The sequence below is a fragment of the Aythya ferina genome (assembly GCF_964211825.1).
Source record: "Aythya ferina genome assembly, chromosome: 3".
Lineage (NCBI taxonomy): Eukaryota > Metazoa > Chordata > Aves > Anseriformes > Anatidae > Aythya > Aythya ferina.
In genome coordinates, this window is record NC_140298.1 from 7,755,353 (window position 1) to 7,776,418 (window position 21,066).

At 38.8% G+C, this 21,066-nt stretch overlaps 2 protein-coding genes across 2 annotated transcripts in view; one reads left to right on the forward strand and one right to left on the reverse strand.

Annotated features, from left to right (window-relative positions):
- Nucleotides 1-2,151: 2,151 nt before the first annotated feature.
- On the reverse strand, nucleotides 2,152-8,754 carry NDUFAF5 (NADH:ubiquinone oxidoreductase complex assembly factor 5). The gene is made up of 11 exons (XM_084516182.1): nucleotides 8,505-8,754; nucleotides 8,387-8,427; nucleotides 8,235-8,298; nucleotides 6,334-6,381; nucleotides 6,132-6,235; nucleotides 5,770-5,809; nucleotides 4,508-4,705; nucleotides 3,938-3,998; nucleotides 2,823-2,906; nucleotides 2,417-2,499; nucleotides 2,152-2,278 (listed from the first exon to the last, which is right to left on the reverse strand). The coding sequence occupies exons 1-11, from the start codon at nucleotides 8,742-8,744 to the stop codon at nucleotides 2,192-2,194; spliced, it is 1,050 nt and encodes a 349-aa protein (XP_084372308.1). The 5' UTR covers nucleotides 8,745-8,754; the 3' UTR covers nucleotides 2,152-2,191.
- Nucleotides 8,755-8,761: 7 nt separating this feature from the next.
- The window catches only part of ESF1 (ESF1 nucleolar pre-rRNA processing protein homolog), a 30,527-nt gene continuing 18,222 nt past the window's right edge, over nucleotides 8,762-21,066 (forward strand). The window contains exons 1-8 of the mRNA XM_084516183.1: nucleotides 8,762-8,891; nucleotides 9,171-9,861; nucleotides 10,561-10,910; nucleotides 11,725-11,838; nucleotides 12,466-12,566; nucleotides 14,208-14,360; nucleotides 15,828-15,942; nucleotides 16,922-17,060. Coding sequence (XP_084372309.1) covers nucleotides 9,198-9,861; nucleotides 10,561-10,910; nucleotides 11,725-11,838; nucleotides 12,466-12,566; nucleotides 14,208-14,360; nucleotides 15,828-15,942; nucleotides 16,922-17,060 — 1,636 coding nt within the window. The 5' untranslated portion in view covers nucleotides 8,762-8,891; nucleotides 9,171-9,197. The remainder of the gene's footprint in view (nucleotides 8,892-9,170; nucleotides 9,862-10,560; nucleotides 10,911-11,724; nucleotides 11,839-12,465; nucleotides 12,567-14,207; nucleotides 14,361-15,827; nucleotides 15,943-16,921; nucleotides 17,061-21,066) is intronic.

The following is a 21,066-nucleotide window of genomic DNA, read 5'->3' on the forward strand; positions in this document are numbered from 1 at the left end:
TCCAGAAGATACCTTCTCCCATTACCAAATCACATTCATACCTACTTTGCTGTTTACATATTCCACCCCTGGAACACGGAATCAAAGAACTGGAAATCCTTCCCTCTCTTCCTGAGTGCTTCACACAGGCACAGTAGGAGCACATCTCCAATTAACATTTACCCAGCACATTCCACCTCCTCATTCCCTTAACAGATCTGAGTCACAGCCACCAGCTGAAGTGACTGGAAATTAACCTGCTGAAGCAAAAATGCATAAAGTTGCAGTCATTTGACACAGCTCCGTAGAAGCCTACATTTAGGAACCTTGTGAGTTCCCCTTGAAATAAGTGAACTTTATTTAAAACGGGACTTGTAAACTGAGGCAGTATCTTGTATTAAGGCCACTGAAAGACTCTGAGAGAACCAGAAGCTGTTGGTATGACAAGTTCTTCCTTTAGATTTTAGTCTTTATTTTAAGGGCAATAAAGGTTATAAAACCATTTCCCATCCATCTCCATTTGCCCAGGAGCATTACTGTTTTCTAACAAAAATGGAAGATGAGCTCCTTCCCCTTGAAAAATTATGGATTAGGCTTGTCAGAACTAATGGATGATTCTTTCCCTCCTTATCAGGGTGGTTTGTACTTTCTCTGCCCATTTCTTACTCAGATAAAATAAGCCCCCACAGTAGGCTCTTAAATTAGTCTTCTAGCCAGCCGAATACCGCATTAATAGTTTCTAAACAGCATTTCTGCAATTTGGAAAATTGAATACTGGTTAAGCAGTAGGTGGTAACTTTAATATCTGCATTAGTTTTGAATCATAACTCAAAAATCATTGACAGAATATTAAGGCTTCTGCCTACCTTGCGTATTTGGACTGTGCCACATTCTGTCACACTCCACCTGCTGGATAATCTTATTACAGCAGGCCTAGAGAAGCTTTATTTTACACCAGTGTTGGTACACCTACTACATACAATGATAAAACTGCTTGAACAATATGCTTGATTATATACTTGTCATGCTTTTCCATTCTACTGTTCTCTAGCAATATTATGATCAAGTGAAATCATTGGGTGAGTTATTGTTTCTAAACAACTCAGGTTAATGGGCCATATTCATAATTAAGATCAATTTCTGCTAATAGATACTTACGGGAAAAGTCATAGTCCCATGCAACAGCTAAAGGGGGAAAAACTATACTTCATGTATTTCAGTCTCTAAAGGTAGAAAAGCAGAAAATAACAGGCAAATGTGATTTTAAACTAATATTTAGATAAAGTGCCACCTCTAATTTGTCAAATGCTGTGATATGTATGTGTAAAAATACCTTGCAACTAAAAAAAAAAAAACACACACAAAAAAAAAAAAACCAAAAAAAAAAACCAGCAAAAACTCCAGAGGATGCCAATGGTAAGCTAATTGGTTTGAAGCGTGCAAGTCCACGTGTGTGCTATAGTTGACTTTTCTGCTAGCTACTCCTTTCAGTAAACTTAGTCTAATCAGGATACATTCTGCTCAAGCTAGAATTAAACATACAGCCTTCTTCATAGCTAAGCTCTCCCACTTATTTCAGAAACAATTATTTCTGTCTTTGCAAGTGGAGAGAGAAGTAATTGAATGTGCGTGACACAGGTGAAAGGTAGCAACTGAAGATATTTTTACAGTACAGCACTTACTCAATTACTTTCTTTTACGCAAGTCAAACATTCAAATTTCAAACGATGCTGACAGTAACTTTGAAGTCTTAATTTCCATTCCAGCCCACAAAAAAAACATGTTAGGTTAGGTCTGTGTATTTGGTGATAACATATTTTATAGTATGCCTCATATATACATTTGTCACCAAATATTATTATTCTTTATGATCCACCATCCTTTAGGAATAATTTGAAAGCAATGCAGGGTGATGTACACTTCAGCCTTGCAACTCATACCAGGAGCAGTCTTTGCTATTGAAATACTCGAAGAGACATTACATCTCAGAACAGTCATTTAATCAAATTGAGCACTTAGAATACTACTCAAATATTTATCTCGAAAAAAAATGAATGCTATTTTACACAGCTGATGTTGTAGCATAGGCACTAAAAAATCCCCTGCTGCCTGCAGATTGCTATCATTTCAAAATGTCTTTAAGTACAAGTGGAGACTAAACACACTGAGAAGTTTTATAGGAACTTCAAAACAACTTTATTTCCATGAAGAACTATTTTTTTTCTGTCGTAAGAAGTCCATCTATTTTTGCCAGATCTCCAAGTGAAACTGTTGCAGAACCTCTCTGGGCAGGTTTTGCCTAAGAGTAAAAAACAAGAGAAAAAAATCAGTGCTTTTATTAAACAAACAAAAAAAAAGTTATTTCACAAAAACCCTTTAAAATACCAGCCATTTCAAAATGTACCTTCAAAGAGAAAATTGTTTGGCTTCACATTACCTGTGATTCATGGAATTTCCAGCCAATCATGTAGAAGATCTGAAATGTTGCAGGTACTGTGCCATCGCTATTTCCATACATTTCTGCCAGGACAGGAAGGGAGAAAATGGGAAGGTGTACAGAACATCAGTTTTAAGAAACAATCAGTTCCCAAAACATCAGAACCAAGTGTGACATATTCATCATAGTGACCCTCAGTGAAAGATTTGGGACAATAAAAATATCCCTTACTGGTGTATCAATATAGTTCAGATCCTGTCATTATAATTAAGGTTAAAAATACCTGTACTAAAATAGTATTTTTTTCTATTCCAAAATGGTTTTATTTTACATAGAGGTCGGAGAAAAGACATGGAAAATACATTCTTAAAGTCATTTCAGGTGAACTCACCTATTAAATACTTACCTCGGTATATTGCTGCAGCTGCCAGCATCGTATCCCTGTGAAGCAGAGGTTTTCTGTTCCAAGAGCAATTACTCTCTCCCATACCTAAAAATATGTTTCAGCTTTAAGGAAAAGAAGATACAGCATATATCATGAGTTAAGTGTCATGCACTAATGGCAGGTTTTTATTACCCCAGAGTAAGTACAGAATCCTCTGAATCTCACTGTAAGAGTACAACCTACAGCAGGGAAGTTTCTTACCTGTACAGATCCAAGCCTCTTAATGCCCATGCTTTGCAATTTACTGTTTGTATTGCTAGGAATGATTTCAGATTATTACCTTCCAGCCAGAGTGTTCAAGCATTTAGATTTTCTAATATTTTTTTTTACCCACCAAGTACAAAGTGTTTGTTCAGACACAACTCGCATTTTTATCATCAAAACTAAATACCCCCAGAAGATTTTTAATAAGAAATAATCATAAACCTAATCTTAGATAATTCTCCTTAATCACTTACTGTATCTGAATGCTTCTGCAGGGAATTAAAGTTCTATTTTCATTAAGGTATTGACTCTACACAACAGCAGATGACCTGAAATAAGAAGATGCCCTGAATTGCTCCATGAGTAACTACTGACTGCATACCAACAACTACTTTGCAATTCATGACAAATGAACACCAACTCAATTGTTAAGCACCACTTTTTTGTGTGTGTTTTCCTCATACTCTAGTGTGAGGGTCTATTCTCACTCCAAAGCGGTATCCTGAACATCCTGTTACTTAGGCAGGCTCACAGGGAAAAAAAAAAGTCATTAAAAGTCATTATGTCGGATATATGCTTCTGTCTTCCTCTCAGGGCTTTTCAGCAGTTTACACTGAGGAGGCTTACAAAGAACAAGAGAAAAAGAGCAACAGAAAATTTACAGAAGGCCACAAGTACAAATTTTTGCCTTTTGCTTCCCAAAAAAAGTCTACTGATGGGCTTACGTTTCTGACTCACTAGGTATCAGGAAAAAAAAGTAATGCTTTCACTATTACAGTACATTTTATTTGAAGTTAATAAACACGCTGAAACTCTTTTGCATTGGTATTGCTGATACAGAAAATGTTTATATTTCCAAAGTATATACTTGCCTTGCAAGTCTTCCATTATCTCAAACAACCCTGGGTAGTTTACTTGAATTTCATCAGTATCCTGAAATAATTCAGAATCTTAATTGTAGAGCATATCAACTTAAAAACAAAGCACTATGTCAACTTTCAAAGCCTGCTACTTCTGTTCAAGCAGAACCATGTATGTCTCAGAAAAATATACTCCCTCAACACTGCTGAAGAACTTTGTCTAGTAGCTCAAATGCAATCAAGTTTTAATTGAAGTGCCATTATTTTCTTCTTTTTAGAAGAAACAGCAAGAGTGTTTTTTCAAGTAGGTCTAACATTCTGCGACACATCTCTCTACAACGACCATGCAAATTCTACTGGGCCACTAGCCAAAGATACTCTTCCGTGGGTTTTAAAAGTCACAGTACAGCCAAGAACAGATTTAGTTCAGGCTATTTCAGAAACTTACTTAACAAAGTGCACTAGATGCAGAAATAAGGAAGTACCACATTAGTAATGTACTCTTGGAAGTAGCATTTCTTATACACCAGTTCTGATGTTCCACGTTGTTCTGATTTTTATTTATTTTTTTTTAATAATTACCACAGTCAGAGTGTTAAAGCCAGTTCTTGACAGGAGATGTCCTAAATCTGATACAGCAGTGAACGGTGATACGTGAGGAGAAAAACCCCCTTCTCTCTCTAATTCTGCTAGCTGCAAAGAGCAGCGAAGTTCATAGAGAGTGTCTCCCCCAAACATCGAACCAATAAATACTCCATCTGGCTTAAGAACTTGGTGAATCTACAACAGAAGAAAGATTATATTATTTCATTTTTATTAATATTGCGCAACTAAGACATTCTTAGCTTTTTTTTTTTAATGAACTTAGAAGTAATCATTGTAGTATCTTTAACAGATTTTTATTATTGACTATTCCACTAGGCAAGTTGAACCACCAAAGCTTTTGGTAACATTGCAAGATATATGATCTGTTCTCAGAAGAGACTATTTGTTCTTAAGAAAGAGAATCACTGGAAATTACATTCACAACTAGGAAACACAAAATACACTATTTCAGATTTTCAATTTTTCAAATTTCCAGATAAAATAATGTATTTCTTTCCAAGCTTGGTTTATTATTATTTATTTAAAACAAATACTGTGGGCATTGTAATTCTTATTTTTACTATTCCATAATAGGGCACTCCTATTTGTATGAACATGTGATAGGATATGGTATGTTTGAAATAAAGGAAAAAATGCCAAACTGGAAAAGATGTTCTTCACTCCTGTGCCAAAGCCAGGAGATTTAAAAAAAAAAAATTCATCTGCAAAAAGGAGCTTAGGTAACCCCAAAATCAGAGTTTTTTCAATAACGTTTGTGGTTTTTCCTACAAATATTTGCTTCACATAAGAATCAGAAAGCTTTTATCTGCTTAGAGTGGTAATTAAAAAAGATAGCTGAGGCAAATGTTGAACACAAATTTCATAAACCAGGTTTGGACTAGTTTGATTTAGAAAACATTTAGAAAGCTATTAAGTGCGACTGACAATGAAATCAGTAACACTGACTTAGTTTACGTTAGTTACCATGATCTCAGCTGTTAAAACTATAAAATATTATACAAATGTGTTGTTTTGTAGTTATTTGTCCTAAATTGCTTTGAGACAATAAATTAATAGAAGTATCAACTGGTACTCCTCAAACTGCCAGAAATACTCCAAAAAATACCCAACTAATGAGCTATTCATGTGCCTATTTTTTTTTTTTTTAAAGAACAAGAAATATATAGAGCTCTGAATGGAAGTAACGGTAAGTGTTGTTTTTTATTTGAAAATAGTTGCACTAAAAACCAGTTTCTTACCTCTCTAAAAGCCTTAGGAAGGTCATTCACCCAGTGTAAACTGAAATACCAGAAAGAATTGCAGAATAAATAAAGTTTGGGGAAAGGCAAAATAATGTATATGCTAAGTATGTTTCAAAAGTCAAATCAACAAACAAGTTTTTAAGCTGCAGAAGTTTGGAAACACTGGCTAAAAATGTAGAGAAAAATCAAAAAAAGAGAAGGTATGTGTGCCTTGAGGGAAATAAATGTTAAGAACCATCAGGTCACCACGTTTTCATACTGTATGGTCACATTGACCATGCAAACACATTTCATACAGCACGACTTACATCTTTATCTAAAAAAAAAAAAAAAAGTGTCAATTAACGATTAACACATACCTCAAGCTGCTAACAACAAGATCAAATGTATCTTCTTTGAAAGGAAGGAATTCCTCATCAGCTACAACGTTGATCGTAGGTACTTCAGATTCTACAGCATTTTTCTAATGTTGGGTTATAATAAAAACATCATCAGAAATGTATTCCTTCTGCTTTTCGGCATTATGGAATTAAATACATTAACACTCAGAAAGACACTTACAAAAACATTCTCTGCCATATCAACTTGAACAAGTTTTTCAACAATTTCCTGAAATAAAATAAGAAACTCTGTCATCCATTTGAGTTGTTTTATAAATTGACAATAGTTATTTTTGAACACTTGCATGTATAAGAAATTTCTAACAATTAAACTTTTCATAAAGTTGAAGGTATTTTTCTCTGCTAGCATGATACTTACTGATTGCTGCATGGGAGAATAGTCAAGGTAGAAGTAATAACAACCTTGAGGTTCAGTCAGATATAAACCACGGAACAGCAGACAGTGAAGTACATTTACACATTCCATGGTTTATGAAGGATAAGTTGTTCTCCATTTACAAATCTCCATACTGATAGTTCTTGTTCAAAGTTAAGTGTGTGCAACAAAGACCAACCGAAAAATATGCATCTCCCAACTGAGGACTGAAGGTTAACTACTCCACAACAGTAGCTTCCCTTGCACTATTATTTGTCTAATCTTCAAATCTAGAGTGCAAGTCTTATGAGGAGAGGCTGAGGGAGCTGGGGGTGTTTAGCCTGAAGAGAAGGAGGCTCAGGGGAAGCCTTATTGTACTTTACAGTTACCTTAAAGGTGTTTGCAACGAGGTGGGGATTGGGCTCTTCTTCCAAGCATCAAGTAAGGTGAGGGAAAACGGCCTCAAGTTGTGCCGGGGGAGGTGTGGGTTAGATAGTAGGAGAAATTTCCTTACTGAAGGGGTTGTGTGGCATTGGAACAGGCTACCTAGGGAAGCAGTCGAGCCACCATCCCTGGAGGTCTTCAAGAAATGTGTAGATGTGGAACTCAGTAGCATAGTTTAGCGGTGGACTTGTCAGTACTAGGTTAAAACATAGAATATCCCAAGTTGGAAGGGTCCCATAAGGATTATCAAGTCCAACTCCTGGCACCGCACAGGTCTACCCGAAAGTTTCGGCCATGTGGCTAAGTGCACAGTTCCATTGCTTCTTAAATTCAGGCAGGCTTGGTGCCGTGACTGCTTCCCTGGGGAGCCTGTTCCAGTGTGCAACCACCCTCTCGGGGAAGAGCCTCTTCCTGATGTCCAGCCGAAACTTCCCCTGCCTCAGCTTGACACCGTTCCCGCGGGTCCCATCACTGGCGATTACAGAGAACAGGTCACCTGCCTCTCCCTGCCCCTCGTGAGGAAGCTGTAGGCCGCGATGAGGTCCCCCCTCAGCCTCCTCTTCTCCAGGCTGAACAGGCCCAGTGCCCTCAGCCGCTCCTCACACGGCTTCCCCTCTGGGCCCTTCACCATCCTGGTCGCCCTCCTCTGGACACTCTCCAACAGTTTCATGTCCTTTTTATACTGTGGTGCCCAGAACTGCACACAGTACTCGAGGTGAGGCCACACCAGCGCAGAGTAGAGTGGGACAATCACCTCCCTTGACCTACTAGCGATGCCGTGCTTGATGCACCCCAGGACACGATTGGCCCTCCTGGCTGCCAGGGCACGCTGCTGGCTCATATTCAACTCGCTGTCAACCACAACCCCCAGATCCCTCTCTGTGGGGCTGCTCTCCCCTGTTTCATCACCCAGTCTGTACGTATGGCCAGGGTTGCCCCGTCCCAGGTGCAGGACCCGGCACTTGCTCTTGTTAAACTTCATGTGGTTGGTGATCGCCCAGCTCTCCAATCTGTCCAGCTCTCTCTGCAGGAGAGGCTGCACTAGTTGATTTCAGAGGGCTTTTCCAACCTGGATGCCTCTATGATTAAGAGTCTGTCAAAAGCACACCTTTGGACTGTAGATATATGTACGAGGTAATAAATAAAGGGATTTCCTCGTTAGCATTCAGAGGATTATTTTATCTTACAACAGCACCCTAATAGAAAACAGACGGTTGAACACACGCTTATTTTAGACATTTCGAAGCACGACACGCCAGTACCTTGGTTAAATGCTGCGCTATGTAACCTCTTCCAGAGCCCAGGTCCAAGGCGAGAGGGAAGGTCCTGGGGGACAGGCGGGACACGCTTTAACGCCGCGCTCCCCGCAGCCCCGCTCCGAGCACGCCCCCAGCCGCCGGGCAGCGAGACCCACCTGGGGATGTCCAGCAGCCTGTCGGCCACCCTGCCGCCGACCTGTGGGGACAGCCGGCTGTGGGTCAGCGCCTCCGGGGGCGCGGTGCCACGATCCCCATCCCCATCCCCATCCCCACCTCCTCCCGCAGGTACTCGCACTGCGCCCGCTGCGCCTGCACCGCCGCCCAGTTCTTCTGCTTCCGCTTCAGCCGCCGATCGAAGGGGCTCAGCACGCCCGGAGGGGTAGCAGCAGAGTGAGAGGAGGAGGAGGAGAAGGAGGAGGAGGCAGCAGCGGCGGCCGGCGGCGCCCACAGCCGGCGGCACCCCCCGCCCCACCTCACAACCCCCAGCCGCCACAGAGAGCCCGCCGCCGCCATGATGCGCGCCGCGCACCCGCCTCCTCCTCCTCCCCCGCCCCGCCCCTCCCCGAGCATGCGCCCCGCCGCCATTTTGCGGCATTGGCTGCGAGCGGGCTGAGCCGCCGCGGCCGCCGTAGCCGTGGGGGCAGCGAGAGGTGCGCTGAGGTGAGGTGCTGCCGGCCGGTGCGGGCCGTTTAACGGCTGTTAATGGTCCTCTCCGGGTTCTAACGGTCGTTACCGGGCGGTGGGCGTGGGGTAGCGGTAGGGTCTGTTGTCCGGGGGGCGGTCTGAGCTCGCTGTGGGTCCTTCTCGCACCGCCGCGTCCAGGGCTTGAGAGCGCATGGCTTAGGGAAGCGTTTTAGGTCGAGGTTACAAACTTGACTTTATTCTTTATCTTTTTTGCGGCTGTGCATCTACAATTATACTTGTTCTTTCGCATTCCAGTTATCCAAGCCTTGATTGACGTCCAAAATGGCATCCCAAAAAGAAATCCTGAGCGATGAGCGGTTCAGCCGTGTCACCAGGGATCCCAGGTTCTGGGAGATGCCAGAAAAAGATCGCAAAATCAAGATCGACAAGCGCTTCCGATCGATGTTCCACGACAAGAGGTTCAAGCTCAAGTGTGCAGTGGATAAAAGAGGGCGCCCTGTTAACTATACCTCTGTGGAGAACCTGAAGAAGTTTTATGCCCTGTCAGAGTCTGACTCTGAACTTTCAGAAGGTGATAGTGAAGTATGTACAGAGAAGAAAAAAAAGAAGAAAAAAGCTAAGCCGAAAGAAGTAGATTGTGTAAAACCACTTGCTGATGGTCACCCTAAGAAAGAGAGTAAGCTAACCAAACAAGGGGCTGACCAAACGGGTGAAGTAGTGTCAAAACTGAATGATCAAAGTGAGGGGCAGAAAGTTGCATCAAGGACCAAGTTGAAAAAGGACTCTAAGAAAAGTGTAATGGAAATTGATCGGTGTCAGGGAAACAAGGACCTCTCGCCCCCCGGGGAAAACAAGCGAAGAAATGAATCAGGGGGAAGATTAGTTTCGGTTCAAAACAAGCAAAAGCCTTTGCAGCCAAGTAGTGCTAAATCAGATAAAGCTCCTAGGAAGGATCATTCCCTAGGAGGAAAAACAAAAGAATCAGGTAAGTTGTTAAAGTAACGGGTAAATTCACCTGTATTTATGTGTGTGTTGTTGCAGTTGTTTTATCCATATAATATTTTTTTCCCCACAATATCAGCCATAAAATAACTGACTCAGGTTGCTGAAGAATCAGAGTGTCCTTCTGTAACATCGTGGACAATGTTGTCCTTTCCTTTGATGGAGCTGAAATAGTTTGTTAGGATAGTTAGAAAAGTAAAGTGTATAGTTGTGTGTACATTTGTGTATTTGCCAAAATGAACGTTGAATATAAGGTCTGATACCATGAGAACTTAATATCAGCAGTTAAGTGAAAGCATAAGAAGAGCAGCATAAGCCATGAGTAGAAGAGGGAATTAGAGAGAACAGGTGACTTGAACAACTGTTTATACTATCTCTGTGCGTATAGCCTGCATTATTAAAACCCAACTTTTAATCTGTTTATTCTGTATATAATTAAAATAAAATAACAATATTCTTATTAGTTTGCTAATACAGCTGTAGGACTGAAGAGCAATAAATTAGACAAACTGAAGAGGCAATACTGATGATTTGTTGTTTGTACTTCCATGATACAACTTGTTCTTGTGTTATGTACTAAAAGGGGTTTTGTAACTCCTTACTAAGTAAACCTTTGTTTTTTCCTCTTTGTAAAAGATCACATGTAGTTGAAGCATAAAAATAGGTATTGTTTATATTTTAGGGACTGTGCGCAGAGACACCTATGATGAAAGTGATGTCAGTGAAAGCCAATTAGAGGAAGAAACTTCTGAGAGAGAAAACTCTGAGTGTGCAGAAGCAGAAGAAGAGGAGTCAGAAGACGATGGGGAAACAGGCGAGGATGAGGAGTCAGAAGATGATGGGGAAACGGGCGAAGAAGATAGTGATTCAGAAGATGATGAAAGTGATATGGGGCCTGATCTAGCTAGAGGTATAGGGAACATTGAAACAAGCTCAGAGGATGAAGGGGATTTAGATGACCTATTTCCAAAGGAGCCTGAGATTGAGCATTCATGGGGTGAGCTGGATAAAGATGCCCCTCGTGGAGAAGAGGTAAAACTACATCTGCATGGGGAAATTTGCTATGTGATTATGTCAAAGGTGTATGTTGTTATGAGTTGGTTGTGGATCCTCATCTATATAACTGTTTGTGAAAGTATTTTTCATAGTGTTTTTTCAGCATTTCTCATTACAAAATGCAAGCCATCATGAAATTGGCTGAGAATGAGAGACCTTGGGCATTCTCTCCTGTGTTCCTCTGCATCTAAGCAGAGGCTTATCTATGAAAATGTTATCTGCAAATGAAAGAACAGTGGAATTGAGCTTTTTAAGAAAATCTGGAGTTTTAATAATACTGCTGATGTTGATTACTTATTTGTTTCCACTTTTCTAATTTGTTTTTTTTTTTTAATTCATGCTTGACGAAGTTAACTTACTAGACAATGAAACAGGACTTTAAAACTGAACACAATTATTGTATATGAAATCATAGTAGTGTGGTGATTCTGTAGCACTGATATTTACTGCTGTTGTGACTAACCATGTGATGATAACTCAGTCCTAAGTGCTGATGTTATAAATGCAGTCCTAATTTTGTGGTTGGTGCGGTCCAGTGCACCAGTTGGTGCTTTACCATTTGTTCACCATTTGTGTCTTTTTATCTGCTCTGTTGATTGCTGTTTCTGGCTTTTGCTAGTTTAAGAGATACTGAGCCTTGGGGAAAATACTACTTTTATGTTTTCTGCAGTTTGTTGCTGACTTAATTTTATTTTATTTTTTTTAAGGAAAGTTGCTAGAGGATTGTGTATTCCACAAAGCAGACGGGAATTAAACTTAAAAATTTTGTCTTTTTTTTTCTCCCGTTCAGATTACGAGCAGACTGGCAGTTTGTAACATGGATTGGGATAGGCTGAAGGCTAAGGATTTGCTGGCTTTATTTAATTCTTTTGTACCCAAAGGAGGGACTATACTTCATGTTAAGGTAAGACCTGATTTCTAAAAGAGGTAGTGACTTTTACTGGAAAGAGGGGGGGAAGTCTGCAAAGAGAGAGAGTTCTGTGGAAGAACCAAAAGACAAATCAACTCCAAGTGCAGTTTTGCTGAGCTCAGTGGTGGAATTCTCCAAGTCTTGTAGACTACATCTCTGTAGCTAGTTTGTTTTTCGCTAACCAATGGGGTAGATAACTCAATCTTAAAGCTGGCAGTTTCCAAGTGCTTTACAGTCCCTGTTGCTATTTCAGAGGTCATCAATTTTGAGTTGTTATAAACTGGTTAAATTCTGATAGTTAAGTCCTATTTTTCCATTTTTAGTATCTGCGTCCAGCAGAAGTTTTTTGAGAAGCGTTATTACTGCAGTCCTTTTTGAAATGGGCCACATTGTCAGGGCTTCTGTTCTTCGTCTGTCTGAAAGCATTCTCATTTTTAAACCTGTTTATTCCACAGTCTTTTCTGTAAGTTAACAGTAAGAGGGTGTTAAACTGTGGAATTGATGGCTTTATTTTTCTTCTGCTAAAACCAGTGAACTCCAAAAGGCTTGGTGAGATTGTTTTCTTAATTGGTATATGCTATGCTGCTGCAGTTAAAATTTATTTTTCTGTTGTATTTGTAGATTTATCCTTCAGAGTTTGGAAAAGAGAGATTGAAAGAGGAAGAACAACAAGGACCTGCAGAACTATTAGATCTTCCAGAGAATACCACAGAAAAAGACGGGTATTAACTTAGTCTTCAAATGAGAGATAGAAGCCTTAATTCCTACTGAAAAGCCTGGTCAGCTGCTTTTTGCAGATTTTCATTTGTGGGAGTCTCCTGTGGACAAATTTATTTTACACCTTTTTTTGAGAGAGATTTTAGGATTTTAGACCTGACTCTTGTTCGCTGTCAATGCGTTGAATAGATGCATTATGATAAAACTTGAGAAAATTTTCATATTGATAAGTGACTTGAAAATTTTTATTGCGTAGCTTGTTGCAGTAATAAATGGAATGAATGTGTGGAGAGCTTAAGATGTTTTTCTCAGCAAATTGCCTTTCATACAACAAACTCCATTTGTTTACTGTCAAAACTTTTATCTGCGTAACCAACAGGGACCATAACTTAGCCCAAGAATTCCCAGGTTGAGACTTCCTGCATGCCACCTGCAGCGGCCATGGCTTACTAGGCTGAGCTCATCAGGCCTACCGTTGTCCAGGCTTCTTCAGGCATGTCTCTTTTTGTTTTGTTCCGCTCCTCTCTTGTTCTGCTTGAAAGTCTTGTCTGTATGGAACTGGAGAGATTTTGATTTAATATTTTTCCAGATTTTCCAGATGTTTGGCAACCTGTGTGGAGCCCGTTTTGTATAATATATCCCACTGGACTGCCCTATATTTGGAGAATTTGGATGCTTCTAAAACAGTGTAAATTTCTTTGCGGAAAGTCTCTGGTGCATCAGGGAATTGTATAATGAACTTAAAGCGTGTGCTGAAGTCAGCTTCACCCTGTGCTTCAAGGTGCACCGTAAAGTATTGGGTTTACTGCTCAGTGGGCTCCAGACATTCAAATATAATGAATGGAAATCCAGATATCTCAGACACCTCTGTGATACCTCTGCACATACCCTTTACAGTCACAGGCCAGGACCTCAGCCCTGTGATCTGTCTCCATTTTTCCACCAATTCATCTACTTGTAAGCCGCTCTTTTACTCTTTTTAACTTTTGATTCATCTTCTGTGATGACAGCACCACCTGTGCTACCAAAGTTAGTATCCTGATTCCTGTTCTCAGCCATATCACTTTCTTATTCGTTACTCCAATATTGTCTCTCTCAAGCATGAGGATCTGAAATCCTGTCCTCTTACAGTCTTGTGGTTTTAGTTGATGTTCTTAACATGTAACTTTACTTCTGTATGAAAATCATCAGCCTTGCAAGGAGCCAGGATTTCAGGTGCCAGCTCAGCTAAATAAGTGCAGACACCTGGACAGGAAAGATTAAATGGTACTGCTTGGGGCATGCAAAGATGCTACCCTGTGTGTCCTGTGCAGAGACGCTAACCTCATGATGCCTGTAGGAGGCAGAGCTGGATAGATTTGCTGCTGCATAAGGTCTTCAAGTGATTTGAATGCTGCTAGTAATTTAGAAGTTGGGAATTTCGCGACTCTAGTCCTAGCATGTTGGCTCATCTTGTGGAAAATGCCATTATAAAAGCACTGAGTGAAACACCACCTCCTTTAATCAAACTATGAATTAGTTTTTTGAGTAAAGCTGAATGGGTGTTTGTAAAACTTCACACTAACATATAATCTTAATAAAAGATGAGGAGTGTGTTTGAATGGTGTATGTTTTTAAGTTGATTATGTTGTTTCCTACTTTTGCAGGCTTTGCAGGGAAAAATTAAGGGAGTATCAGTTTAAACGACTGAAGTACTTCTATGCAGTTGTAGAATGTGACTCTCCAGAAACAGCCAACAAAATTTACGAGGAATGCGATGGATTGGAATTTGAAAGTAGCTGCTCTTTTATTGACCTGAGGTAAATTCAGTGCTGACTGTCTTACCTATGTATCCTGGGTGGGGAGGGGGCCAATAAATTTAAAACCAATTTTAAATAATCTCAACTAAACGATATTGTCATTGTAACCAAAATGAGATTTATTTTTTTTAAATTAGGCAATCGATACATTGTTAAGGTGTGGAGTTCTTTTTGTTTGTTTGTTTTCCCTTTAGCTGGAAAGTTTCATTTAAAAAAAAATATTTTTTTTTTTTTTTTTTTTTTTTTGAAAATTGCAAGTTTGAGAGGAGCTCTGAATAGAGAGATTATTCTTGGGTAAAATGTTCTGTTTTCATCTTCAACCTTTTGGTAAAATTCAAGTTGTTGAGAAAATGGGACAACATACGGCTGCTCTCGTGCTTTTTCAGGGTTGCTTACAACAGGGCAAGAATGTTGTCCTGAAGCTGCAATAGATTACTATGCTAGTTCCTGTGAATAAGCTGGAAGCTCTAATATTTCAAAAGTCACGTTTGGGAAGAAGAATTTTAAGTTCTAGTGGTGCTTTATTGTTAGTATTTCCTTTTGTTACCAAAAAGTCTTCTGGTCTGAGCAGAAGTGAGGTTACTAAATCATGGTAAGTTTGGACAGAAGCTGGCTTTGTCTGCTGGAACCCACATTAATGGGCACCCTTGGAAATTGGTGAAAGATAACTTTTTTGTTTTGAATCATAGTCTAGAAGAGTTTAATTCATTATCCTTTGAATCATTCTGGAGGAGACCAACTCTGCCAAATAAACACGCAATTTTTCTTGCTTCTAAACACAGGAAGATAATGTTTTACAGCAGGCAGCTGTATGAAATTCTCCAATGCTTTTCCTAATCTTCCACTTTATTAAATTTTAGTGTTGAATAGTATTCATCATATTACATTTGTAGTGATTAAAAATAAAAACTCAATTTCATATGTAGTGCACAAAGGTTTTTATTTAATCTAACTTCCGCTGGATACCAGACCTGTCTCTAAATTGTTTCCTACTAATTATAATGCTAATGATGTACCAGACATCCTTAAAATGTTTTGATTTTTTTTAAATTCATCTGATTTAAAATTGTATTTTACTTTTTTTCTTCCTAATTTTTAATATTATAAACCTTCCTATAAAGCAAATACTTAAAACATAATTCCTTGAAAACTAAGAATCACCCCCAAAACAAACAAACAAAATACCACCCCAACTCTGCCTACTACTAAACTGCAAGTTGTTCAGTTTACTTCCCCAGCATGGTGGTGGTAAAGACTGAAAATCCGTGGAATAGCTGTGCAAAAGCCAGACAGTTAATGTGTGTGTGTGGTATTTGTGTATTGCTTTGGTTTCCTTCTCAGGCTTACTGACTATATTTTAGCAAATTATTTTGTGCTGACGTACCATATTTGTGAAAAGCTTAGACTGCTTGTACTATGAAATTTCCCAGTATATTTGAATAATAACCTGCTTTATCTGCCTGTAAGATTTATTCCAGATGATGTTACATTTGATGATAAGCCAAAAGATGTAGCCTCAGAAGTGAATGTGTCTGTATATAAGCCAAAGTACTTCACATCTGCTGCTATGGGAACATCAAAGGTATCTTTACAATGCTTTCATAATGTTTTTCTAATTTGTTTAGTTTTATTGTCGGATTTTAAATTATATGTAAGTGGTAGGGAAGAGCTTCCTGCTTGTCTTAAGCATTTCAAAATAGAGACATCCAGCATGTTACAAGATGCAGGCATGTTACAGAGCTGCACGCTGTGACCCAATGTATAAGCTTTAATTTTGTTGTATGAGGGGCTCGGCTTTTCTGTTAGAAATTGAATACTCCATTTTGACCTCGTAATACCCCTCTTACAAGTTGCGCATGGACTGAACTTTGTTATCTGCAATTAAATCTTCTAATGTGCTGAAAATGGATGTTTGGGTGTAGTTCAAGAGGCTTTTTGGTGGCAGTGTCAGGCTTAAACAGTTGCTTCCCTTCCTTGTAGCAATCCATTTCTACTGTCTTATGTGACAGCCAAAATGTTCATCTGGCCATGAAATGAACCGGATTGGAGAAGTGATTAGTTGAGAACTAAGTAATTTCTGCAGGATCATTTTTCAAGTCGTGTGTTTCATCTTCTTAGTTGAGGGCGCAGTTGCGCAAACACTTTATTGTCCCTATTGCAATCCATGCCTGATTCCAGGAATGAGTTCGTGCTGGAGGAAGAGAGGAAAGAAGTTGGAGGCTGCTGCTTCAATACTGGTATCTGCTGCCACAAAGGAAACTTGGCTGACAGATTTTGGGTGGTGTGACCTGATGTTACAGAACCCTTGAATGCAATGGGAGACTTCTTTACTCTTTCATGTAGTTAAAACTCCTTGAAACTTCCATTGCTAAAGAATTTCAAAGAAGTTATAATGAAATCTATTATAATAAATTATTATTATAGGTAATTGTTCTGTAGTAACAAAACTAATAGGTTTACATTTTTTAAGTAGAAGGTAGTGATTTTTTTCTTAAAAAAACTGTCTTGACATGTTTAATGTTAGTGCTTCAGCTTCTAGAAGTGGCTTTCTTATTTTTAAGGTAGATGTAACATGGGATGAAACAGATCACGAGCGAGTAATGTCACTTAGCAGAACTTTTAAAAAAGAGGAGCTCCTTGATATGGATTTTCAAGCTTACTTGGCTTCATCTAGTGAAGAAGAGGAAGAACAGCAGCAAGGTACCTACATAAACGTTGTTCACAAAGTCAGTAGCTACATTTAATTAACTCATGTTAATTAAAATTAACATGATAATATGTGTAAATTCCATAACATCAGAAAATGGTTTGACTGTCTCCTTTTACAGGGACTCATTATACTCTGAACTCCTTATACTCTTTATAGAGAAGGTGTGGTCAAGTTGTACTCTAAAAATAACCTATCTTTGCTCCAGACCTAAACATATCTGAAAATGGTGTATACTCGCTTTTCTGTATACATGACCTAAAGGTAGAGGGACCTGGGCGGTGGGCACATTTGTATCTTTGATTCACGCATTTCAATTAGGAGATAAATGGATTGATGATAGAATGCTGACAGATAATGCAAAACTTGAAAAATTCTGTAAGTCTTTGAGTTAGGCCTGATAACATGGCAGCTGTAGAGTTCCTCTGATTTACTGGGACTTGACATTCCTTTTTCCTCTCCCCTTTATTTCTTCTTGTTCTTTGTTTTTCTGTTTTGTTTTTGTTTTTGTTTGAGTTAAATACTGACTGCAAAAACAAACTTTTCCAGCGTTTTCTGTCCATAGTAAGAAAACACATGTTCAAATTTCTAAAATTTCTCTTAAAGCCACAGCTGAAATTCATTATACAGACCTGATTCTGATTCTCCAAATAAATAACATCACCATTACGACCTCAAAACGGCCAAATTCTTTGTTGAAGACAAAGGAAACACTTCTGCAGTGGAATTTGTGAAGTATATTAGCTGATTTAGGAGTTACAGATTATTCAGAGCATTGATAAATGAGACCGTTTGATTTTCATATTTAAACCTTGCTTTCAAAGAGCTTCCTGTTTCTCACTTGTCATGCAAAATATCTTTACCTAATGTAATTAATGTTTAATTAAGACAAATATAATGGTTATAAATGGAGTTTTTCAAATAGAAACATCATAATTCATCGAAATCATAGTTCATTTTCTTTTTTGCTGATATTGATAATACTGCTAAAGAGAAGAGACTTTTCATTGTACGTTTGACTGACTTTTCTAGAGACTGGTAGCTATCAGGTTCATTCAGTTCTGAATAAAAATAAACTTTTTTTTTCTGTAGAGTTTGAGTAACACTGACTTAATTATTAAAACAAACAAACAAAAAAAACATCCAATGGTGAGCGATCAGGAGTTTCCCTAATGATTTAGTCTCGAAGTGGCTGTTTTATGATTAGTAGCTTGGGCCTCTAAGTACAACATCTTTTTCTTTCTTTTTTTCTCCTACCTCTCTATTTTTCAGGGTAATGTAATATTTCAACTGGAAAATTCAATTTACGGTATTTAGTATATAATACTGTATAGCAATAGTAATGTAGTATAGTATTATATATGTAGTGATTTGCCATCCTTATGACCCTCTGTATATGTACTAAAGTCTCTGCAGGGCAAGGACACACTGAAGAAGCTGTCCTAAGGCTGGGCTTGCTGGGATACCCTAGACAGGACGTGGAACCTGTTTCAGACTTTAGAGGGCCCTGGGGAAGATGTAGATTGTACAAAGGTCCTTAGGCACAGCAGTAGCTCTTCTTGGGTAATCAGAGTGTGAATGACAGTAGAGAAAAAAAATGTGGTATGAGACTTCTGGTACTCCGAAGTCTAACGTTGTGTGTGGGGGGGAAGGTAAGTTACAGAATGTGTTCAAGGGAACCTTATGAAAGACTGGAGTAGCAGCAAGACTGAAGTAGCAGCAAATTTTAATTGCTTTTGGATTCCTGTTGCTTCTTAAAAATAAGAAGAGAATGTCATGTAACTTTTAAAGTCTTCTGCATATAGTGCAAATTCCTCAAGTACTTTACTTGTTTTCACTCTAAAAATCAGTCTACTCTTAATTGGTCATATATATAGCCTAAATTACAAGGAAAAGAACATATCATTAAGCCTTAATCAAGTCTTTCAAACAGATGTTAAAATGGGTTTATACAGCATTAAAGTAGGTTGTTGTAATCAGATGTGTTTGAAGTGTGCAAAAGAGCATGACAGATTTTTCTGGTTATGGAGTTGGGAAATCTGCTGGCAGCAGACTTGACTTGGCAATATCTTGGCAGGATAAGTGTCCATTTGTTTCTCATATTACATAAAATATGTTTATAAGCTGTACCTCCATGACCTTAATTTTCTCTAGTAATGGTTAGTAAAATGCATTAATAGGAGCAGTAGCTGCAGAGAAAAGTATTTCATTTTTTTGAGTTCAGGTTTTCAAGGCTACTGCTGCGTTAAAAGAACAGCGTCTGTTACAGCGTGGTGATAGAATCTGGAAGTGAGCAACACTGAAGAAATTTTAAGTAAACTTTTGTTTCTGGGAAGGGAGAGAGATCGACCTAGAGTTATGTTATCACACTAACACACTTGAGACCTCAAATTGTGTAGTTCCTAATAATGGTTTTGAGAAATAAGTTGTTAGTAGAGGAGTGGTGTTGCTATGTCTGTAACGTGTTCCTGACATTTTATCCATTGAGTTACTAGATACAAAGCAGGATTTTGTCCAGCAGAATTATGTGGCACTATGCACAAAAGGGAAAAATAGGTAAGGACTGTGATAAGAAGGAAAAAATGTTCTGGCCATTTATTTATTTGTATGCTTTATTTATAAACAGCGTTAGTTGCCCTGGTCCATTTCGTTTTTATTACATTTCTTAAGTTAAAAATGTCTGTTACCAATGTTGTTGTGATACAACAGATTTGTAATGTCAAGTATTTCAATTTCATGGACTTGCTATATAGTAGCTTGTGGGCACAAAGCATCTCCTTTACATTGCTTCTGAACTCTGTTGCTTGGATGCATTTGTTGCGGTTAGTAAAACTTTGTGGCGTGCATCAAATTCAAGCCCGTAACTGCGATTCTGATTGTGAGCACCAATGATTTAGTTTATGGCATTTTAAACGACACTTCAAATTAAGCAGCATGGTGTTGATGCCTAAGATTTTGTGCTGTTTTTTTTTTTTTTTTTTTTCCTTTTTTTCTTTGCAATAAAAAGATCATATTTGCTGTGCTGCTTTGCTCTGCCACGGAGAGCACGCGAAGAGACTGTATGACATAACGCTTGAACTGGGGTGGTTTTGAGCAGTTGTTCTTGATGGGGTGTTATGTGCAGGGAGTTCTGTAGAGAGCCCTGCTCTGCACAGTAGGAGTCTGAGCAAGGAGTTCTGCTGCCTTTGTGGAGTCTTGTGTTAGAAGCTCGGGACGACAGGAGGCTTTTCTGCTGCAGCACCAATGCTGGAGATGCACACGTGAGGAAAGAAAATGTAATCCTCGGAAGGAGGATTTGCGAGGTGGAGATTCACTTATTTAATTGTGCTGCTGATGTAGTTTTCAGTGATTAATGGTAAATAAGATCAGTACACTTAATAAATATTTTACGTTTTTAAATCTATTTTGCTCATTAGCTTAGCTATGTTAAATGGATCTTTAATATTTTATCATATGACAGTACATATGGTGTCTTACATATGAATACTGTTCATTTTTATGCTTGCTAGGACTGTTGCAGAAGGCTAATAACTGGAAGATGATAAAACATGCAGCTATTTAAGATTGTCGCTGAATTCAATGGGTATTTATTAAATGCATTGCACACAATGTGATTTGGGTTGGCTTCTCTCCCTCGCTACTCTGTAGATGCTGAGGCATTACTGCTGCTTCAATGGTAATGAGGATCTGACTTCTTAAAATATTCCTGTTGGGTTAGTTTTGGCATGTTGCTAAAATAATTCCTAAGGAAATAAGCCAGAGAGAGGAGTTACCAGTTAATGATTTAGCCAAGGCCAGGTGGAATTTCTTGGGATAAAATAGAAGCACCACAACCTGATGGTTTCTTTTTATGAAACACCTGAAGCTTGGTATGACTTGCTGGTTGGGGGTTTTTCTAAGGCGTATTTGTAGGAGCGTGTTTTGTGTGTGTATTTTTTATTAAGAAAAATAAGATGGATTAAGTTCTAGGAAACCCCAGAACAAAGGTCAACTTGGCTT